This window comes from Malaclemys terrapin, chromosome 3 (assembly GCF_027887155.1).
Source record: "Malaclemys terrapin pileata isolate rMalTer1 chromosome 3, rMalTer1.hap1, whole genome shotgun sequence".
NCBI lineage: Eukaryota > Metazoa > Chordata > Testudines > Emydidae > Malaclemys > Malaclemys terrapin.
Genome location: NC_071507.1, coordinates 161,616,225 through 161,637,105, shown reverse-complemented (window position 1 = coordinate 161,637,105; position 20,881 = coordinate 161,616,225). Strand labels below are relative to the sequence as shown.

The 20,881-nt window shown below is 43.8% G+C and overlaps 1 protein-coding gene across 1 annotated transcript in view; it reads right to left on the bottom strand.

Moving 5' to 3' along the window:
• LOC128834281 (collagen alpha-1(IX) chain-like) overlaps positions 1–18,846 on the bottom strand; it is a 50,344-nt gene extending 31,498 nt beyond the window's left edge. The window contains exons 1-4 of the mRNA XM_054022889.1: positions 18,530–18,846; positions 9,500–9,600; positions 3,422–3,545; positions 2,299–2,692 (exon numbers count right to left, since the gene is read on the bottom strand). Coding sequence (XP_053878864.1) covers positions 2,299–2,692; positions 3,422–3,545; positions 9,500–9,600; positions 18,530–18,846 — 936 coding nt within the window. The remainder of the gene's footprint in view (positions 1–2,298; positions 2,693–3,421; positions 3,546–9,499; positions 9,601–18,529) is intronic.
• Between the last annotated feature and the right edge of the window lie 2,035 nt (positions 18,847–20,881).

Sequence of the window (20,881 nt, the reverse complement as noted above, 5' to 3'; positions counted from 1 at the left end):
CTTGGCTGGGCCCCTCCAAGCAAGTGCATCTTGAGGGACCCTGGCCGGGGCAGGTACTGGCCTGGCTGATCGCGCCACTCCCAAGGGGATGGAGCGATTCCTGGCCCTGGGACCAGCCCTGGCTGTGCTGCCGGCTCAGCCCGGCAGACACTGTCACCTCCCAGCAGGGCTGGTGACTGTGGCCGAGAGGCAGGGGTTGGGGGAGTGGGTCTGTGGGGAGTATGGGGGCGGTGATGGGCTGTGAAGGGGCCGGGAGGGTCTGTGTGTGCTGGGGCACTAGGAAGTGGGAGTTATGTGGAGGGTGCTGGGCAGTTGTGGTGGGGCTGTGGGCAGGGGTGGTGTTGTGCAGGGTGCTGTGCATTTGTGGGTGGATCTGGGGGGCTTCTGGTCATAGGGAGCTGTGTGGTGTTGGGCGTGGGCCTGCCCACGAGGGGAAGGGTTAAGTTGACAGCACAGGGCCGGGCAGGCCACTGTGTGTCTGGCAACTGCTGGTTTGTAAATAGTAGGGTTACCATACGTCCTCTTTTTCCCGGACATGTCCGGCTTTTCGGCAGTCAAACCCCCGTCCGGGGGGAATTGCCAAAAAGCGGAACATGTCCGGGAAAATGGCGGCTCTGTTTAAGAGCCGGGCTGCCCGAGAGCTACCGGCTTCGGGCATCCGCGTGCCTGGAGACCCTGCGCCGCTGGAGCCCGGGAGGGGAAGTGCCCGGCTGGGGGCGCAGGGTCTGGAGGCACGGGGCTGCCCGAAGCCGGTAGCGCTCCGGCAGCCCGGCTCTTAAATAGAGCCGCGGGGACTGGAGCCTCCAGCCGCCGGGGCTGTGTGTAACTGACACAGTGTCAGTTACACAGAGCCCCAGCCGCTGGAGGCTCTGTTTAAGAGCCGGGCTGCCGGAGCGCTACCGGCTTCGGGCAGCCCCGTGCCTCCAGACCCTGCGCCCCCAGCCGGGCACTTCCCCTCCCGGGCTCCGGCGGCGCAGGGTCTCCAGGCACGGGGCTGCCCGAAGCCGGTAGCTCTCGGGCAGCCCGGCTCTGTGTAACTGACACTGTGTCAGTTACACACAGCCCCGGCGGCTGGAGGCTCCAGTCCCCGGGTCTCTATTTAAGAGCCGGGCTGCCCGAGCGCTACCGGCTTCGGGCAGCCCCGTGCCTCCGGACCCTGCGCCGCCGGAGCCCGGGAGGGGAAGTGCCCGGCTGGGGGCGCAGGGTCTGGAGGCACGGGGCTGCCCGAAGCCGGTAGCGCTCGGGCAGCCCGGCTCTTAAACAGAGCGGGGGCGGCTGGAGCCTCCAGCCCCCAGGGCTCTGTGTAACTGACACAGTGTCAGTTACACAGAGCCCCAGCCGCTGGAGGCTCTGTTTAAGAACCGGGCTGCCCGAGAGCTACCGGCTTCGGGCAGCCCCCTTGCCTCCGGACCCTGCGCCCCCAGCCGGGCACTTCCCCTCCCGGGCTCCGGCGGCGCAGAGTCTGGGGGCACGGGGGCTGCCCAAAGCCGGTAGCGCTGGGGCAGCCCGGCTCTTAAACAGAGCCTAAGAGGAGCAGAGCCTCCAGCTGCGGGGGCTCTGCTCCTCTTCGGCTCTGTGTAACTTATACAGTGTAAGTTACGCAGAGTCGCCGGAGCCCCGGAGGGGAAGTGCCCGGCCGGGGGCACAGGGTCCGGAGGCATGGGGGCTGCCCAAAGCCCGAGCGCTACCGGCTTCACGGTTTGCTGGGCAGCCTCCAGACCCTGCGCCCCCGGCTGGGCGCTTCCCCTCCCGGGCACCAGCTGCGCTGGGGAAGCGCCGGCTGGGGGTGCAGGGTCTGGGGGCTGCCCGGGAAACCATGATGCTGGTAGCACTGGGGCAGCCCTTTCCCCCTGGCTGGGAGTGGGAGGGAGGAGGGGGCGGAGTTAGGGTGGGGGAAGGGGCGGAGTTGGGGCGGGGCTAGGGGTGGGGAAATGGGCGGGGCCATGGCCCGTGGAGGGTCCTCTTTTTTTATTTATGAGATATGGTAACCCTAGTAAATAGTGCCCCCCCATTGGGCGGAGAGGGGCCGCCCCTGCCATGCCATGCCCCATTGCCTCTGGCTGGCTCCTGACTCCGGAGACTGACCTACCCGCACCATTCTCCATTGCCTCCATGAGGGCCCACAAAAGGTTAATCCAGCCCTGAACAACTGTATTTAGAAAAAGAATCAGGTGGACACAGAATAAAAACACTGAACACTAACTAGGTTCACTGACCTAGCCTAATGGCTTTCTTCTCTTATATTTCCAGTAGATGACACTGTACAGTAACATTACTCATGCTAGAAGAGCTACTTACCAAAACAGGAGACTCTTCAACTGATCTTTTTACCAGCAAAGTATATCCGTTTCCATAAACACCTCTCTGTTCATTTCCTGGAACTGCACTGACCTCCTGACAATCAATCAATAATTTTGCATCATCGTCTTTCACACTTAATGCTAACTTGTGCCAAGAACCATCAAAAGCCTTGTCCACATTGCTGAATGTCCTGAACATGAGTGTTTTGGATGGAGTGGCATGAAAGAAATCCAGAGATTTTTTGTCACGCAGGAAGCGAATACCAATTCTGTTTTTGCCGGCAGAATCACTAACTTGCCATAAATTCCACACATTTTGTGGAGTGTCTTCCAGCATCTTAAAAGTAGCAATGATGGAAAATTCTGAAGGCAAGCAGTCAGGGTGAACACCACTAAAACAAGAACACATGCAGTCCAATTAAAGTCTACATATTGAGACACAATGTAAACCAAACCCCATTCAACAAATTTCATCTCTAATGCATTTAAACTTTATTATTTTAACAGTGCTGTAGTGTGGTAGAGAGTCAGCTAGAGAGTCACTAAGGAGTACATTTTAAGAGTGGCATTTCAAGGATTTGTCCACATAATGTTAATGAGATCACACACGTTATTACTCCCAGAGATGCTGAACAAAAGGCCAGATTCTACATTTTGCTCACAGGCAAACTTCCACTGAAAACACGAGTGCACACACTGCACAATTCCTTCACAAAGTGCAGTGTTTTCCTTCCAACCCCTTTTGGCACCCGGCAAGCTAGCCAGCATCAAGGTGTAGGGAAAACTCAAGCGAGTGCAGTGACTCTTGCATGGTAGGTCTAAAGTGGTGAAAACCTCTTAGCACCCTCTGCCCATCCACCTGCACAAAGACCAATCCCAATATATCCCTTAAATCTTACTCACTTTCTGTGTTTAACTTAGGGTGACCAGAGGCCAAGTATGAAAAATTGGGACAGAGTGGGGGGGTAATAGGTGCCTATATAAGAAAAAGCCCCCAAAATCAGGACTGTCCCTATAAAATCGGGACATTTCATCACCCTAGTTTAACTATGATCCATTTCTTCAGCAAAATCTCTTAGTTTTAAGGAAGAAACAGACATAGAGTTTAATTTATAGCATACCTGGTGTTTTTCCTGAGCTGTATGGTAGGATTTATGCAGTAAACTAAAGAATCTGAGTTTGATCCTTCAACTATGTTTAGATCCGATGCTTTGGACAATCTGAACTCCTGAAGAAGATCAACCTCTGCAATTTTAAAAAGGTTTTATAATTAGTTTCATTTGCCAAAGATTTGAGTTGCTTGGTATTTTCTATTAAAACAACTCCCCTGGTGGAAATTAGCATAGAACTATTGACTCCAATGGAGTGAAGCCAAGTTATGGTAAATGAGATACTGGCCCTGTTAGTGCTGCCAATTGAAAACTGGTTTCTCATTGCTGGTTCTGTGCAAATATTTGTAAGTGGTCAGGTTTGGTTTCTGGCTCATCATAGGAGGGAGAATGCAGACAAAGAGAGCCCTTTTCTCCTGCTTGGGCACCTGTGCAGGGGGCAGCAGAACACTTGTGCTTGCATTCCCTTGACATATGATCTGAGGGACCACCAGATCATCTAGTCTTACCTGCTGTGTATCACAGGCCACCAAAAGCACCTTGCACCCACACACTAAACCCAGCAGCCAAAATTAGACCAAAGTATTACAGCCAACAGGAGACTAGACTTTTATGTGCCACAGAAAGAGAACAGGAGGGATTGAGGTACACCAATGCCTGAGGCCCCTACAGTAGCAGGGAATGACTAAGTGAGATATACCCAAATAATCCTGGCAAGTGACCTGCACCCACACACCACAGAGGAAGGCAAAAACAAACAAAAAAACAAAAAACAGGTCACTGGCCAATCTGACCTGGAGGAAAATGCATTCCCAACCCCTATATAGTGAGCAAGAACCAACCAGCCAAATACCTGCGAGACAGAATTCTGGGTGCCACTTCAGAGCACTTGCACACCCTGTCCAGTGTACTATCTCCAGCCATGGCCATCCCTGATGATTCAGAGAAAGGAGTGCAACAACAAAAACGCCTACCCCAGAATATACTGGTTTTGTTTTGGTGTTTGTTTGGGTCTTTAGGGTTTTTTTCCCTTGACAGATATTTAGGCAGGAAGACTATGACAGGTACAGAGGCAGCAGTGGTAGTGACTGAAGCCATGGAAGAGACAATGAAGATGACCAGATGTGGAAGCTGTGAGATGTACATGATCCTAGAGCAGATATCTGAAAAGAGCTTCATTTGTATGAACTGCCACATCATAGATCTGATGGAACAGAAGATCTGAGGCTTGGAGATACAGGTAGAAACTATGGTTGAGTTTCAAAGGGGGTTTGAGCAGATGATGGAGCAAAGGCAAGAGGAGGCTGAAGGGAAAAGTCAAGACTTGCAGGTGCAGCTGGACTGAAGAACTTGGATGGGAGATTGCTGGGTGAGGAAAGTGGCCAGTGGAACCAAGTGACTATGACAGGGGTCAGCAACGTTTGGCACGCGGCTCGCCAGGGTAAGCACCCTAGCGGGCTGGGCCAGTTTATTTACCTGCTGACGCGGCAGGTTGAGCCGATCGCAGCCTCCACTCACCTCGGTTCACCGTCCCGGGCCAATGGAGGCGGCGGGAAGCTGCGCGGGCTGAGGGATGTGTTGGCCGCGGCTTCCTGCCACCCCCATTGGCCCGGGATGGTGAACCGCAGCGAGTGGGGGCCGCAATCAGCCGAACCTGCCGCGTCAGCAGGTAAATAAACTGGCCCGGCCTGCTAGGCTGCTTACCCTGGCAAGCCGCGTGCCAAACGTTGCCGACCCCTGGACTATGAGAACCAAGCAGAGGAAAAGACCAGCTAATACTGGAGAAATAATGCTCAGGAACAGGTTTGCTGAGTTGGAAAATGAAGAAGGGCACAGCAGGCTATAACTGAAGGAGGGAGGGCAAGGAAGAAGAAAAGAGCAGCCAATCCTGTAAGAAGAGCCAATGGAGATACCCAGAATTCAGAGCTCCAGAAGGATACAGAATGACTTAGAGAAGACTGCATGGAGAGAAAAAGACAAGAGGACTTGCAGACAGAAAGAACAGGAGGAAGGCCAGAGAATCACACCATCACCAGGAAAAGGCAGGTCTACATGATTGGGGACTCTCTACTAAGAAGAACAGACAGGTCTGTCACCAGAGCTCATCCAGAGAACTGAAGGCTGTGCTGTCTTCCAGGATCTAAGATATGGGGTGTGGACCTGAGGCTGACAAGAATCCTAATGGGAGCAGGAAAGAATCCACTGTTTATCCTTAATTTGGGAACAAATGACACAGCTAGATTCTCACTGGAATATATCAAGGGAGACTATGCCGGGCTGGGGAAGATGCTTAAGGAAATGGAGGCTCACGTGATCTTCAGTGGGATTCTGCCTGTCCCTAGAGGAGGAGAATGAAGGTGAGGCAACATGATGACGATCAACAGATAGCTCAGGCAATGATGCTATAAGGAGGACATTGGGATGTTTGACCACTGAGAGACATTCATAGACAGAAGACAGTTTTCTTGGGATGGACTCCACCTGAGTATGGAGGGAAATAGACTTCTGGTAAGGAGGTTGGTGCAACTCATTAAAAGAGCTTTAAACTAGGAACTCAGGGGAGACGGTTGGGAGATGCTCATGATATCTCCAGACCTGATTTTAACATTGAGAGGAAAGAAAATCAAGTAAGGAAGGATACCAGTCAGATAGTCGACAGTAGCAGTAGAATGACTGTACCCACTCGGGTGAGGAATGTGGGCAAAGCCAAGCAGCATCAGTTAAGATGTTCGTACACCAATGCAAGGAGCCTGGGTAACAAAACGGAGGAGCTAGAACTACTCATGCAGAAAGTGAAACCAGATATTATAGGGATAACAGAAACATGGGGGAATAGTAGTCATGACTGGAGTACAGGTATTGAAGGGTATGTGCTGTTCAGGAAAGACAGAAATAAAGGCAAAGGTGGTAGAGTAACATTGCATGTTAATGATGAGGTAGACTGTAAAGAAATTAGAAGTGATGGAATGGATAAGCCAGAAGTGTTTAGGCCAAAATCACTTTGGGGAAGAAAACTACTAAAGGTTCCCACGATATAGTGCTTGGAGTGTGCTACAGGCCACCAGGATCCAATTTGGCTATGGCTAGAGACCTCTTTAATGTTTTTAATGAAATAAATACTACTGGGAATTGTGGGATCATGGGAGACTTTAACTTCCCAGATATAGATTGGAGGGAAAGTGCTACTAGTAATAGTAGGTTTTCCTGGGTGTGATAGCCGAGAGATTTCTTCACCAAATAGTTACTGAACCAACAAGGATGATGCCATTTTAGATTTGGTATTGGTGCGTAGTGAGGACCTCATAGAAGAACTGGTGGTAGAGGACAACCTTGGTTTGAGTGATCATGAGTTAATTCAGTTTACACTAAATGGAAGGATAAACAAAAAGATCTGCAACAAGAGTCCTTGATTTCAAAAGAGCAAACATTAATAAATTAAGGGAATTAGATAAGTGGACCAAAGAATTCAAGCATCTGAATAACTTGGAATAACTTTAAGTCAAAGTTGCCAAAGCTATCTGAAACCTGCATCCCAAGAAAGGGGAAAAAATTCATGGGGAAGGGTTGCAGACCAAGCTGCATGAGCAAGCATCTCAAACAGGTGATGATGAGAAAGCAGCAAGCCTACAAGGAATGGAAGATGGGTGGGATCAGCAAGGAAAACTACCTCTTGGAGGTCAGAAAGTGTAGGGATAAAGCGAGAACTGTCAAAAGCCAAGCAGAGTTGGACCTTGGAAAGGGAATTAAAACCAATAGTAAAAGGTTCTATAGCCATATAAATAAGAAGAAAACAAGGAAAGAAGAAGTGGGACCACTAAGCACTGAGAATGGGGTGGAGATTAAAGATACTCTAGGCATGGTCCAATACCTAAACAAATACTTTGCCTCAGTTTTTAATGAGGCTAATGAAAATTACCACATTCGAGGCGGAAGACAAACTCAAACAGCTTAATGAGACTAAATTGCAGCCCCTGGGTAATCTTAGGTTTCAGAGTAGCAGCTGTGTTAGTCTGTATCTGCAAAAAGAACAGGAGTACTTGTGGCACCTTAGAGACTAACAAATTTATTAGAGCATAAGCTTTCGTGGACTACAGCCCACTTCTTCGGATGCATATAGAGTGGAATAAATATTGAGGAGATAATTATAGGAAGTGGCACATGAAATGGCAAGCCCAATAGCAAGGATTTTTAATGAATCTGTAAACTCGGGTATTGTACCCTATGACTGCAAAATTGCTAATATATTTCCTATTTTTAAGAAAGGGGGAAAAAAAGTGATCCAGGAAATTACAGGCCTGTTAGTTTGACCTCAATTGTATGCAAGGTTTTGGCACAAATTTTGAAAGTGAAAGTAGCTAAGGACATAGAGGTGAACAGTAAAGGGATAAAATACAACATGGCTTTACAAAAGGTAGATCATGCGAGACCAACCTGATCCCCTTCTTTGAGAAGATAACTGATTTTTTAGACAAAGGAAATGCAGTAGATCTAATCTACCTGGATTTCAGTAAGGCATTTGATACAGTTCCACATGGGAAATTATTAGTTAAATTGGTGAAGATGGGTATTAATATGAGAATTGAAAGGTGGATAAGGAACTGGTTAAAGAGGTGATTACAATGGGTCAGACTGAAAGGTGAATTGTCCGGCTGAAGGGAAGTTACTAGTGGAGTTCCTCAGGGATTGGTCTTCGGACCAATCTTATTTAATATTTTTATTACTGATCTTGGCACAAAAAGTGAGTGTGCACTAATAAAATTTGCAGATGACAGAAAGTTGGGAGGTATTGCCAATACAGAGGAGGACTGGAATATCATACAAAAAGATCTAGATCCTTGTAAACTGGAGTAATAGAAATGGGATGAAATTTAATAGTGCAAAGTGCAAGGTCATGCACTTAGGGACTAACAAGAATTTTTACTATAAGCTGGGGACTTATCAGTTGAAAGCGACAGAGGAGGAGAAAGACCTGGGTGTACCAGTTGATTACAGGATGACTATGAGCCGTCAATGTGATGCGGCCATGAAAAAGGCTAATGCAATCCTAGGATGCATCAGGCAAGGTATTTCCAGTAGAGACCTTTCTTTTACGGAAACTTAATATTTATTTATTTTTGCTACACTTGATTTGTTCTACATTAATGTCTTTTCAAAACTAAAGATTGGTTCGTAACTATGAGCCTTTTCCTTCCTATGTTTTAGTAGTGGCTTCCTGGAAAATAATTGTTTTACACAATTGCTTATTCCATAAGTAATGAGAATGGTTTGTCAGGAAATGTGTTTCTTACTCTGCTAGATAAAAAATAGAATTCCAACCACTTATTTACTTAGTAGCTAGGCTTCAGTACTGCCCACCATTTGATCTGTCTACCTTCTGCTGCACAGTTTTGTTTTCCCATATCTTGATATAGGTGTCATCAGATGCCAGATTTCTTGTGACAGTATTTGAGCTACTGCAGGAATTATGAAGCAAAGTGAGACACTTATTATGTATATTTGCATGCGGATATCCAGAATGCTTTTCCAACAGTTATTTAAGATTTGAGAACAAATTGCACTGTTATATTGTGTGTTCTTTCAGAGTAACAGCCGTGTTAGTCTGTATCCGCAAAAAGAAGAACAGGAGTACTTGTGGCATGTGTTCTTTGTTATTATAAGCAATAGCATAATTTTTAGCTGTATATGGCAACTTTTTTGTACTGTTGCATGTAATAAATAAAATAAGCATAAAGTTAAATTACACCTTAGAGATGAAGGTTGTTATTCAAGCTATTCTTCAGTTTCTCTCTCACACACACACACTTATTTGATGCAGAGCCAAATCACTGCAAAATAATGGAGGAGGGGATCACTTATTTCATTACACAAGAATTAAGGCTAATTCTCTCTGAAGAAATATATTGTCAGTTAGTAAAAGAGTGCTTATAAAATGTCCACTTGAAACTTATTTTGATTAAAAAAAAATCAGGAAAAAATTCATGGTACTTTTCACAATTTTTTTCTGTAACAAGCTGGTCAGTACATTTTTTATGAAAAATATTTTTATTCATCTCTGAATTTATCAACTATGAAAGAAGTATGTTCACATACCTACAGTATTTGGTAAATCCTGACATAGGAAAATATTGAAAAGAGTCATCAGGACCATCAGAACTGGAAATTTCATTGTAGGACTTCTTGAGTACATGCACCTATGAAAGGAACATTTAATAGTTACATCTGTTTATTATTAATGCTAATCTGCTGCTCTCACTCAATAGTCCCTAAAGCACTAGGTTTGCTGTGATAGGGAATCCCCGCAACAGATGGGGAATGTGCATGTATATATACACAGTATATATGTATAAACATACACACAGACACTGCATGCATAAATTAAAGACTTAAAATATGCATTGTAATTATTTTCAAAATATATGTCTAATAATTATCCATCATGTAAAGGGTCACAAATGACCTCAAATCACCTTCTATAACTAGATTTCTATGCACAAGTATTTGTTACAAAGATATTGGCTAGTTAGTTTTAACTACATTATGGATACAAACAACAGTGGTGAACTATATGCGGAATTCAATCATCCTCTACTGAGTGACAAAGATAAATATTGAACCTTACAGTTTGCTGTGAAAGGCCATTCTAAGAATGGAGCTTTTTACTTTACTAGATGTACTGCATGTGTGATTAATTCATTGTCTTATTTTTCACATAGATTGTTTTCTCTTTAATGTTTTAATAATTTAATTATTAGACTAGTACTTGGATGATATTATCTACATGGCATCATCCCATTAAAAAGATTTACTCCTTACAGTTTTCAATCTAAAGCTCTATCCTACAGTCATTGATGTCAATGGAGTTTTAGTCACTTACCTCACCTGAAGCAGGATGAGGATCAAAATTATACACAGTGAAATATGTTTCAATTTGTTAATCTACAGCCCAGTCCTGCTGTCATTGAAATTAAGGGGTTTAGGACTAGGGCCCTTGTTAGCATCTTTGAAGATTTTCACAATATGCTGTCACTCCACACACAACAGTCACTCTAATTACTTTCAGATCAATAAAAAATATCTTCTAAAAGATGAGAAAGAACCAACCCTTGTCTTCTGACATCTAGACTTTTGGGAAAGTTTCAAATCTGTAGTTAGATGCAAATTGCGCTACTCAGCTAATCCCTAACCATTTTTACTAGAAAGTCTGCCAGCCATGTGATTGTTAATCTTGCAACACTTGATTTGGTCTAACTATGCATTATCCTTTTCCTTTATTTCTTAAAAAAGAAATCAAAAGACAGAGGAGCAAGGCACTTACACATATTATTCTAGTATCATTCTGTTGCACACATAATGTGAGTATCAAGGACAGCATATCAATATGCCTATATTATTAGGATACATCAGCAGCAATAATCATATGCATTTAAAGCCTAATATTGTAACCTTTACTTATGTGAGTAACATAAGGTGAAATTATTTGAGTATAAGCTGAAGGATCAGGTCCTACACCAAATCCTTCACAATATTTGTAATATACCATACATTTGATAACTAGATATAAAAGCAAGAGACTCTATTCTTAGATTCACAGATTCCAAGGCCAGAGGGACCATTGTGATCATCTAGCCTGTCCTCCAGTATAACACATAGAACTTCCTCAGAATAATTCCTAGAGCAGGTCTTTTAAGAAAAACATCCAATCTTGATTTAAAAAGTGTCAGTGATTGAGAATCCACCACTACTCTTGGTAAATTATTCCAATGATTAATTACTCTCATTGTTAAGAATTTATGCTTTATTTCCACTCTGAATTTATATAGCTTTGACTTCCAGCTATTGGATGGTGTTATAGCTTTCTCTGCTAGACTGAAGTGCCCACAATTAAATACTTTTCCCTTGTAGATTCTAATAAACTGTAATCAAGTCACCCTTAATTTTCTCTTTGTTATTTCATGTAAGAATGTTAATTACACAATTCAGTAATTTTAAAAAGTCATCTTTGTTAAAGTATATTTTTTCTCTAAAAAGTGGCATAGGTATTTAGTTCCCGATTATTATAGACATAGACAATGTATTCTAACATTAGTATGTTGCAACATTTCAAAAGACGCATTTATACAAACTGCATTTCAACTAGCTGCTTCTTTTTCTTTTTCCTGGAGATTCTGAATGGAATCTCATGTTACTAAAAAATATAGGGAAGAAAACTAAGTGGTTCATAGCTAAGGTATAATGAAACTTGTTAGCAAACACTTTTTTTACACAAACCTTACAGCATAATGTGCTTGTACATATCATAAATAGAAAGCACCGGTACATGGATATAGTGGATAAAGTCTCATATAAGAAGGTACAATGTCAAATGGAAGCAATAAAAAGAAAACTTACATTCTTTCTAGCAACAAACGTGGATGAGGAGCAGTGTACCTATGAGGTCACAAAGCTTTAGATTGACTCTGCTGGAACACAAAGAATATCAAGAGACAGTATGTGGAGAAGTTGAACAAAATAGAGCTAAAGATTCCTCATACTAAATACTTTCTTCAATCTCAGCCATTTCTTTCAGTAACCTCTTTGCTCCCTCTATAATGGCTAGAGGTTCTGCTGTCTGATCATATAGTAGCTCTCACAAGTTTTTTAGGCCTCTGATAGGACAGTCACTCCCCAAATAGAGTTTCTTGGAAAATCTCTGTAATGCTGAAGGGCGGGGGGGTGTCTGGATTCCCTCCCTTTCTCCCTCCACCTCCTGTCACCAGAACTTTCAAATCTGTGACAACTTACTGAAGAGCTGAATAAACGAGCATTTGTTAGAGGGCAAGAAGTGTAGTATCTCTATGATTTGCTTTATCCAGCTTTGCCTGAACCCCTTAGATCTGTAAGCTTCATTTGATCAGATTTTCTCATAAGATTTCCATTTCTTCCTTGTTTGCAGGGCTGGTGGTACATTAAAAAAGGCTTTTCATATTATATTTAAGTACTTCCACTTGTAGTCCTATACATAAAGGACATCGTCTGCATAGTGCTGAACACATTGCCAGGCTAAGACCACTATATCTACCTGTAAGTAATACTGATTATTACTTATTACTAAGATCATATTCTCCATGAGAGAAACAGATATTTGCACAAAAGCCCTTCAGGAAGTGATCTCAGTGATCTGGGACCAGTATAAATAAATAAGTATAAGCCAATGCATCCACCATTTGGTCATCTGATAAAATATTATTAAATTAATCAACAATCACATACTTTATGAAACAGTGTGCAACAAACTGGAGAAAGACTCCCACTAGTTTGGGTCAGGCCCAATATGCACAAATTTGTTCAAGGTTCTGATCATGGCGAACACAAACACTGGGCTTAAAACAATGGTTAGGTTTGGGGGTTTTAAATATGTTTTAGTTTAATGTGTTTCAAAATGTTTTGTTCTTAGTTTTAGTATAGCGTTTAAAATTGCTGCTCGTGCTATCTTGTAAGACTCAACGTAACTAAAATTTGTCAGTTGTTTATTCATTTCTATATATTATAGATAACCTCAATAATTTCTTGCTACAATGCAGATACCACTCATAAAGAACTTTTAGTTACACATGTTTAGTGAGAGAGGTTATTGGTATCAACCATCAGCCATATATAAAAGACATTTACATATACAGAACTACAATATGTATCCTTACTGTATGATTCTCTTCTTTAGTTGTAATTCTCTTCATTAATGTAGAACTTTGCTGAAGCAAGGTTCCTAGTCATGCTGTGAGAGACACTACATAGCAATAGGGCGTTATATTTTACAAGGAGTTGACAGACCTAAGACAAATATATCACCAGTGAACAAAATGGATTCTGAAGCGTCCCCCATATACTGCAGCTGTTATGCTGCTTGAATCCCAGAGGTAGTGCATAGGAATATGAAATCTGGCTGTTTAAAAACTTCTTTCACAGAAGTAAGAGCTCTTCTTTGTGCTGTTTTCGTACCCACTCTTAGGCCTGGGTCCTGATCCAAAGCTCATTTAAGTCCGTAGAAAGACTCCCACTGACTTTAGCGGGCAGTGGAGCTGACTCATTGTGTTTAGTATAAGATCTAGTGAATTTGACAAACTTCTGATATTATTTTCACCTCTGTCTATAGCAATATATAAGGCTGTTCAGCTCACCAAAAAAAAGCTTCTCTTTTTATTCAAATTGTATCTGTGACTTTTTTTTTTTTTTTTTTTTTTTTTTTTTTTTGCTGATTACCTTCTGATTAGGAAAGCACCAGAACATACTCCTTTGCAACAGGTTTATATTTGGAAACTGAAGGTAAGAGTACATATTTTTTTGGATATTGCTAAGATGTGATCATATGATAGATTTGTATATAATATTCTTAAGACATCAGTACAGAATTATTTCATGCAATTTTTCCAAGTATTTGGTTACATAAAATACACACTTTGATAAGATACCGTCAAATAGCTAAGGGGAAGTTTTGACCTCCCATTGAACTCTCTGGCCTAGATGATCTGTTCTGGTCAGCAAAGGTCTGATGGGAGTTGAGTCCAAAGGTGGCTTTGCATCCCCCAGTCCTGGGACCAACTGAAGTCCAAGTTCAGCCCCACTGCAATTTACAGTGGTCCTAAAGTGCACTCAGCTGCCCAGATCCCAAGTAAATACCAGGGACAACAAATGATAAACACAGACAGGAGTGAAGGTCACAGGGTCAAAATCAGGGAACCAGAAGGGGACACCAAGCAGAAAACCTCAGCCGGCGCCCACTGTTCTTCAAAGGCATCCAGGGAGCCAGTGGTGGTGGCCCAAAGGAACTCTGCCTGGATATGTGACCTAAGGAAGGAGCAGAAATAGGCCCCACAGTTGCAGAGAACCTCCCCATCCAACATCCTTCTCCTGGTATGATGGACGGCCACTTTCGCCAACGTGAGAAGGAGGTTGATGAGGAGGTCTCGTGACTTCATGGGGCAATGGATGGGGTGTGCAAATATCAGGAGGTGTGGGGAGAAATTCAGCCAGAACCAAAGAAGAAGGTTCTGAAGAAGCCGAGAAAGGGGCTGCAACCTGGTACACTCAAGGTAGATGTGTGCCAGCGTCTCCCTCTCACTGCAAAAGGGGCAAGTGTTGGGGAGGGGGGTGAACTGTGCCAGGTACTCACCCATGCTCATAGCTCCCTGAAGGAGCTGCCAACTAAGATCCCTGGTGGGCCAGGGGGTCAGGATGGAATACAGACTGGCCCACCGCACCTCCCCACCTTCCATGGGTGGTAGAAGATCCCACTACTTGGTGTTGGGGTGGGACACGAGGGTGAGGAAATGAAGGGCATGGAGCACAAGCACATACAGTTGTTTCCTACTCATAGTTCACAAATGGACCAGTTGCAGGCCATACAGCCAGCTCAGGTGATGTGGAGGTGGCCAGGGGGCTCAGAGAGCAGGGCCCAATGGTGAGGTCGGGAGGACAGGGGTGAGGGATGGGTGAGGAGCACTCTCCTGCAAGACCAGCTTGAAGAAGGCCTAAGAGGCGGGCTGTAAGCCTGCCCTCACCTCCTGGAGTATATGCTGGGGGACACAAGCAGTGGAGAGCCTTATGCACTGGCTGAGCACCCGAGGGTCCTCTAGTCGTAGTCCAAGAGATCTCTGATCCTGGTGGTATCTGCCAGGACCAATCTCCGAGACACTGAAAGGAGTCTCTGCTACCTACCCACCAAGCTGAGGGTTGTGTAGCAGGGGCTCCATGAGGAAATCTTCCTCCTTGGTGGCTGCCATGGACTGGTCACCAAGACCACCTTCCAGGCCTGGAGATGGTTCTGATAGAAGACTGGCAGCTTGGATAGTTCTCGCAGAAGACCCCTCGGATGGAGGTAAAAGAGCTGCTGGTCGTAACAGAGCCGTCAGAGGTGTAGGAGGAAGGCGTGTGCCATGTGTTGAGTTGGGGTGGGGGAAAGGCCAAGTGATGATGTCACTCTCTTATACTTTCTTCCAGTTTGCTGGAAAGATCTTTGCTGTGACATGGGTGTCAGTCAGCCCCGATTGGCCAAGCAGTCTCCATTGCATATGTGCCTTCTCTAAGGAGTCTCTGGGATAGTGGATGAGCCACTAACGACATCTGGCTATTGATGGCTACTCCTTTATTGTGACTGAAAGGCTCATTGTGGGTGTTTCCAACCTCACAACATATTTGAGTAACACATATAGCAATACTTCATAACATCACATATAATGACAGCACATAAAATCCAACAGGATATTAATGTTCAATGGATCAAGACTTTTAAAATGATACCTCACAAGGTATACTTTGTACAAAACATATCATAATTATAAGACAGTAGTTAATATGGGGGTTCCAGGGTGCTACTTTGACGTACAGAGTGGGACAACCAAAACCCCACTGCATTTCAGTAAGGGGACAATCCTGATTTTCTTACATCCTGATTTTCTTGATTAGGAATCCATATCTTGCAAATCTGGGGCCGAATTCTTCATTGACCTCGCTGATCTCAATTACTTAGCTATATCCCTTTCTCCCTGGCCTAATCTAACCTCCTTATGGTCAGGATCATAGGTGTCAAATCCGTGGGTGCTCTGGAGCTGGAGCACCCACAGAAAAGATACCACCCACCAGCCACCCCACCAATCAGCTCCTCCCACTCCCACCTGTGCCTCCTGCCTGCTGCCAATCAGCTGTTATGGCGGCGGCTGGGAGGCACTGGGGGGGGAGGGAGGGAGGGAGAGGAGCAGGTGCAGGAAGAGATGGAGCGAGGACAGGACACACTCGGGAAGGAGGGCAGAATGGGGGTGGAAAGAGGAGGGGTGGTGTGGAGCCTCCGGGGAGGGGGAGGAGTTGGGGCAGGGCCTGGGAGCAGAGCGGGGGTGAAACACCCCCAGGGAAAGCAGAAAGTCAGTGCCTCTGATCAGGCTTACATTTGGGCCTGTTATTTCCCTGTAGATGAGCAGTTATTTCACTGAGGTTTGGTTAAAGAATTCTCCCCAATTCTCACCTCAGTCTCCATAGAAATGTCTAGCTAAGGTATTTAGCTGACTGCCAAGGATTTAACTTTGTAGACACACAGCTATATTAAAACCTCCAGGTGAACAGAGCTTCTCCCCAGCTCCTCCAACTAGAGCAGCATTCCTCTCCTCTAACGGGACAACAGCTAGCAGGAGAAATTTAGGGGCAGGACCTGAGAGTCCATGCTCATATTACTAATGCTACCTAAATTGTTGTATTCAGAGAATCCCAGTGGGAGATACCTCACAAATAAAAGATAGCATGGATGGACAGACTTCCTGCCAGCAGTTAGGATCTCTCTGCTGTCTCCTTTGCTTGGGCTATGGTGGCCTTAAACCACATTGCTGGTCCCCTGATGTAACATGCAGGATTGCCTTCTTTCTGGAACTATGCAGGAGAGGAGCTGTGACTTGTCAGCTGACATACCACTCCTCTTGGTAACTGCAGAGGTACAAAAGCCCCTTCTCCCACACATTTGCTTTGTGCCAGTTCTGCACTGAATCCCTTGGGAGGTATGCAGCAGAAGCGCTGAGTGGGTGTCCAAACCCAATTGGTTGCCGAGATGGGCCAAACAACCAAGTTCAGAGCTACAGCCAAACTTTTCCAAAGATCAAAGGGGTTTAGATGTCTAGTTTGTACTCTAGTTATCTATCTAGATGGCTCTTATCAACATAATATTGGCACACTCTATAATTATTGGTGGATTTAATCCTCACACCGTCCCTGTGAGAGAATGGGATACTATTCCCTTTTTATAAATGGATTACTGAGGCACAAGGGAAGATCAACTGACTTGTCCAAGGACCCACAGGAATTCTGTGGCTGAATCAGGAATAGAACTCCTGCCTCCCATTCCATTGCCACAGCCACTTTCCTACCTTATGCATTACACATGAATAATATGTGAAAAAGGGACATTCTCCATTCACCCAAAACCACTATATATCTGGAAGGTATAACTCTAACTCGCACCTTGTTTTCATCAGTTCAAGAAATCCATCTCCACGCTTGCTGCTATAATGACTTCCAGAAAGATCAAAGAATGATCAAATCATAACTATAAAAAGATTTTGGCATTTTTCGCTTTTATCCATTGTTAAAATAATATAGAGTATGACGCACATGGGAGCAATTACTGTCAACTTCCAGCAAGATTTAAATTCTACACACTTTCTTCCGGGGGGAGCAGATTCCTTAGCATGTAACCCCTGATAGGGTTGCTGTTGCGACAGCTGTTCACTCTTCCCCTGCATTACATGAATCAAGCATCCTCTGTGACCATGTAATCAATTAGAACAGAATAGAATATTTCAGCTCTCTCTACCGTTCCTTGTCATGAGTGACATCTTGCACTTTAGACCTCAATTTACCAATGTCCTAAACACACCTGATGTCACCTCGCTTTTATTATTGGATATTATCTATAGCAAAAAACACAGAATCATGAAACTGATAGAACAGAAAATTGTTATGCTACAGAAATTAAGCCCACATCATTTTGAGGCTCCTGATTTATATGTTTTCATTTTGAGTACCTGCCCTGCATTGTATGACCTTGGCAGTTTGACAGGTGCAGTATGATTTTAATTAATCTCTTGAATTTTAACATTCAAAGTTAAAACCACAAACTCTGTTCCCAGAATTATTATATCTGCCAATAGACTGGAGAGTGTTCCCTTGTTCCTCAAGCCACTTGTCTGAATAAGAGATAAAAAGAAATTAAAATATAGAGACAATCTAAAAGCTTTGCTCAAGTAAAGGGTCACTAATCTACCTTTCTAGCAGCAATTGATACAAAAGGAATAACTTTACTGAAACAAGTATCTCAGATGGGACTCCTTGCAGAAGGTTAAAAACGAAGATCAAGAGTACCATTAGCACTGTTTGGATAGGCAGTCAAGTAGCAGTTAGAAGTAATCTCCTTCCCTCTTTGAAATGTGCCAGTTCCCCATAACCAACCTTTCCTTTCATTCACATAAAATTCACATCTGTTTCATGTCACCTTTCCTTCCAGATAGCTGCCCTGCACCTCACCCCCATCTCAATAGCTGGTGCCACTTCCGTTTTTTCCTCTCTGCACACCACCGCATCACTCCTGTTCCTTTGTTAACTGCTTACCCTCCCTTCTTCTTCAATGGCTTTCCCAGTCTTCCATTCTGTCCATAGATGGTAGCCTCTCCTACAGCCCACTGCATCAGCAGCAGATGCCTTGCAAAGAACCCAAGCCAGCTTTTCTCTATGCTCTCCTGCTTCAAAGCAATCAATTCTGGAAGGGGAGTGATAGGGGCCAGGAAACTTTCTACATGAACTCTTCCTCTGTTTTTCCCCTTCCCATCTCTCCAGCATAGGTGAATCAAAGTGACTGTGATGGGTGGCTCCTGAAGACTGACTTTGGTCTGATATTTTTCTGCTAAGCAAAGAGTAAATTTGTCCATGGTATGAATGTTCCAGATCTACTGAATCCATTCATCAATAGCAGGTAGCACTTCTTCCTGTTTATCTTGTTCATTGTTCCAAAATACAATCTTATGCCTACTTCAGCTAATCATAAAATAGTGCCATGAAAGGAAAAGAATCTGCTCAGACCTCAAAATTATTCAAGGTGTTTTCCAATGTTGGCCCACTAGAGGGCACCAAAGCATTTTACAAAGAGCTTCCTTATTCTGTTACTGTTGCTTCATTACTAAATTCTCTCAACAAATGCTAAAAGTTTGAAAGAGTTAAATCCTTTTTTTGTTTGGTTTATGTGATTGTTTGGTCATTTTTTGAAATTAGAAGTAATTTTTTAGGATATTTAAGGCTATTTTTCACATGCAGAGATTATACCTTAACAAGTAACATTTCCTGCATAAATTTTGTGGCATTCCCATTTTTCATAATTGATGATAATCAATATATCAGTTGTGGTGGATGGATGGTAAAGTGCTACCTAGCAGCAGCCAATTAGCACACTCTGTTGAGGAAAACTTGCTTTTAATTGAGCAGTGGTACATATTCAACAGTGTGTCTCCACCACAGCAGTATTGGCTCACAGATCAGCTTGCATCATCCATATGCTATGAGGATATGTTATCTCAGCTTTTAGTTTAATAGAATAGGGAGTTTGAACAACATTAATGAGACATTTTGAAGTCTGTGTCCTAGAATAGAAGCCCTGTTTAAAGCACATTATTTTAGGGCATTATGCTGTTTGTAGAAGACTCTTTTGTATAATTCTATTCTAAAATAATATGAAATACTTTAATATTATGTCTCATGAAAAGTACAGCTAATGGTCATCCACACACGAATGAAATAAGTAGGGTGAGGGGTAGAATACAAGATCAAGATTTCATGTTTAGTATAATCACTGAAATCATAAAAGATTTCTAACCGAGGACTGTGTGTATGACTTTTTATGAAATGTTTTGGGCTGTTCTCCTGGAAATGAGCTTTCCTAGATTTCTTTGGGGACACTAAAGTAGCAGACAGAACAAAGAGGCACAACATGGTTTAAAGTCAGGAAAGAAGCAAAGAGAGGCAGCATTATGCCCTAGCATCTGTTCATTCTTTATACTGAGATGGTAATACCTATTCCTCAGAATGGTTACAACAGTGGAATTCAAATTGGCCGAGGAGGGCAACAGATGCCCAACAATCTTTGGGTTGAGGAGGATACTGCCTTTGCAACTGAGTTTTATAGGGCACGTCAAGACCTCCTAATGAGAAGATCTCAAGCAAGCTTTGATTTTTAACTCTCTGTGAATGTGAATGCGAAAGAGAAAGATGAAAAAACTTAAATTAGAAAATTTGGGTAGCTGATCTGCAGAGTTTCATCAGCAAATAGTTCAAAGGGATAAATGCTAAGGAAGTGATAATAGGATTATACCAAATTTAACTGGCAGTACAGTACAATGGAAAACACAGGAAACAGCAACCCGTCAATCATACAATTGGTACTATAAGGAAGAAGCCTCATTTACAAGTCCTGGAAATACCACACAGTAGCTTCCATACATATAACTCTAGCAATCAGCCCAGAAGTGAAAGATTTTATTATACTTGCACAAAGATATTGGCAGCCGCTAGAACCAGCGGAAGCTGGAATACAGATAGGAAAGTATAGAAAGGGATTGGAAAATGACTTGCAGTGCAGACTGTGAGGAGAGAGACTAACCCACAAAACTGAGGTATGCCACAGGCTGGGGGGACTCTCCTGTTGCTCCACCTTGTATGGAATTGCAGTTTAACTGCTGCTGACTCACTGAGACAAGGTCGGTGAGGTAATGTCTACTATTGGACCATCTTCTGTTGTGAGAAGGACAAGCTTTTGAGCTACACAGAGCTCTTCTTCAGGTCTGAGAAAGGTCCTGGGACCAACACGGCTACAACGGCACTGCTGACTCATTGAGGCTCTCAAAGCTCATTCAGTTGCTCCCTCTGAATGCAAAGGAAGTAGGACTAACCCTCTGTTAGAGGGAGTTAGGCCCT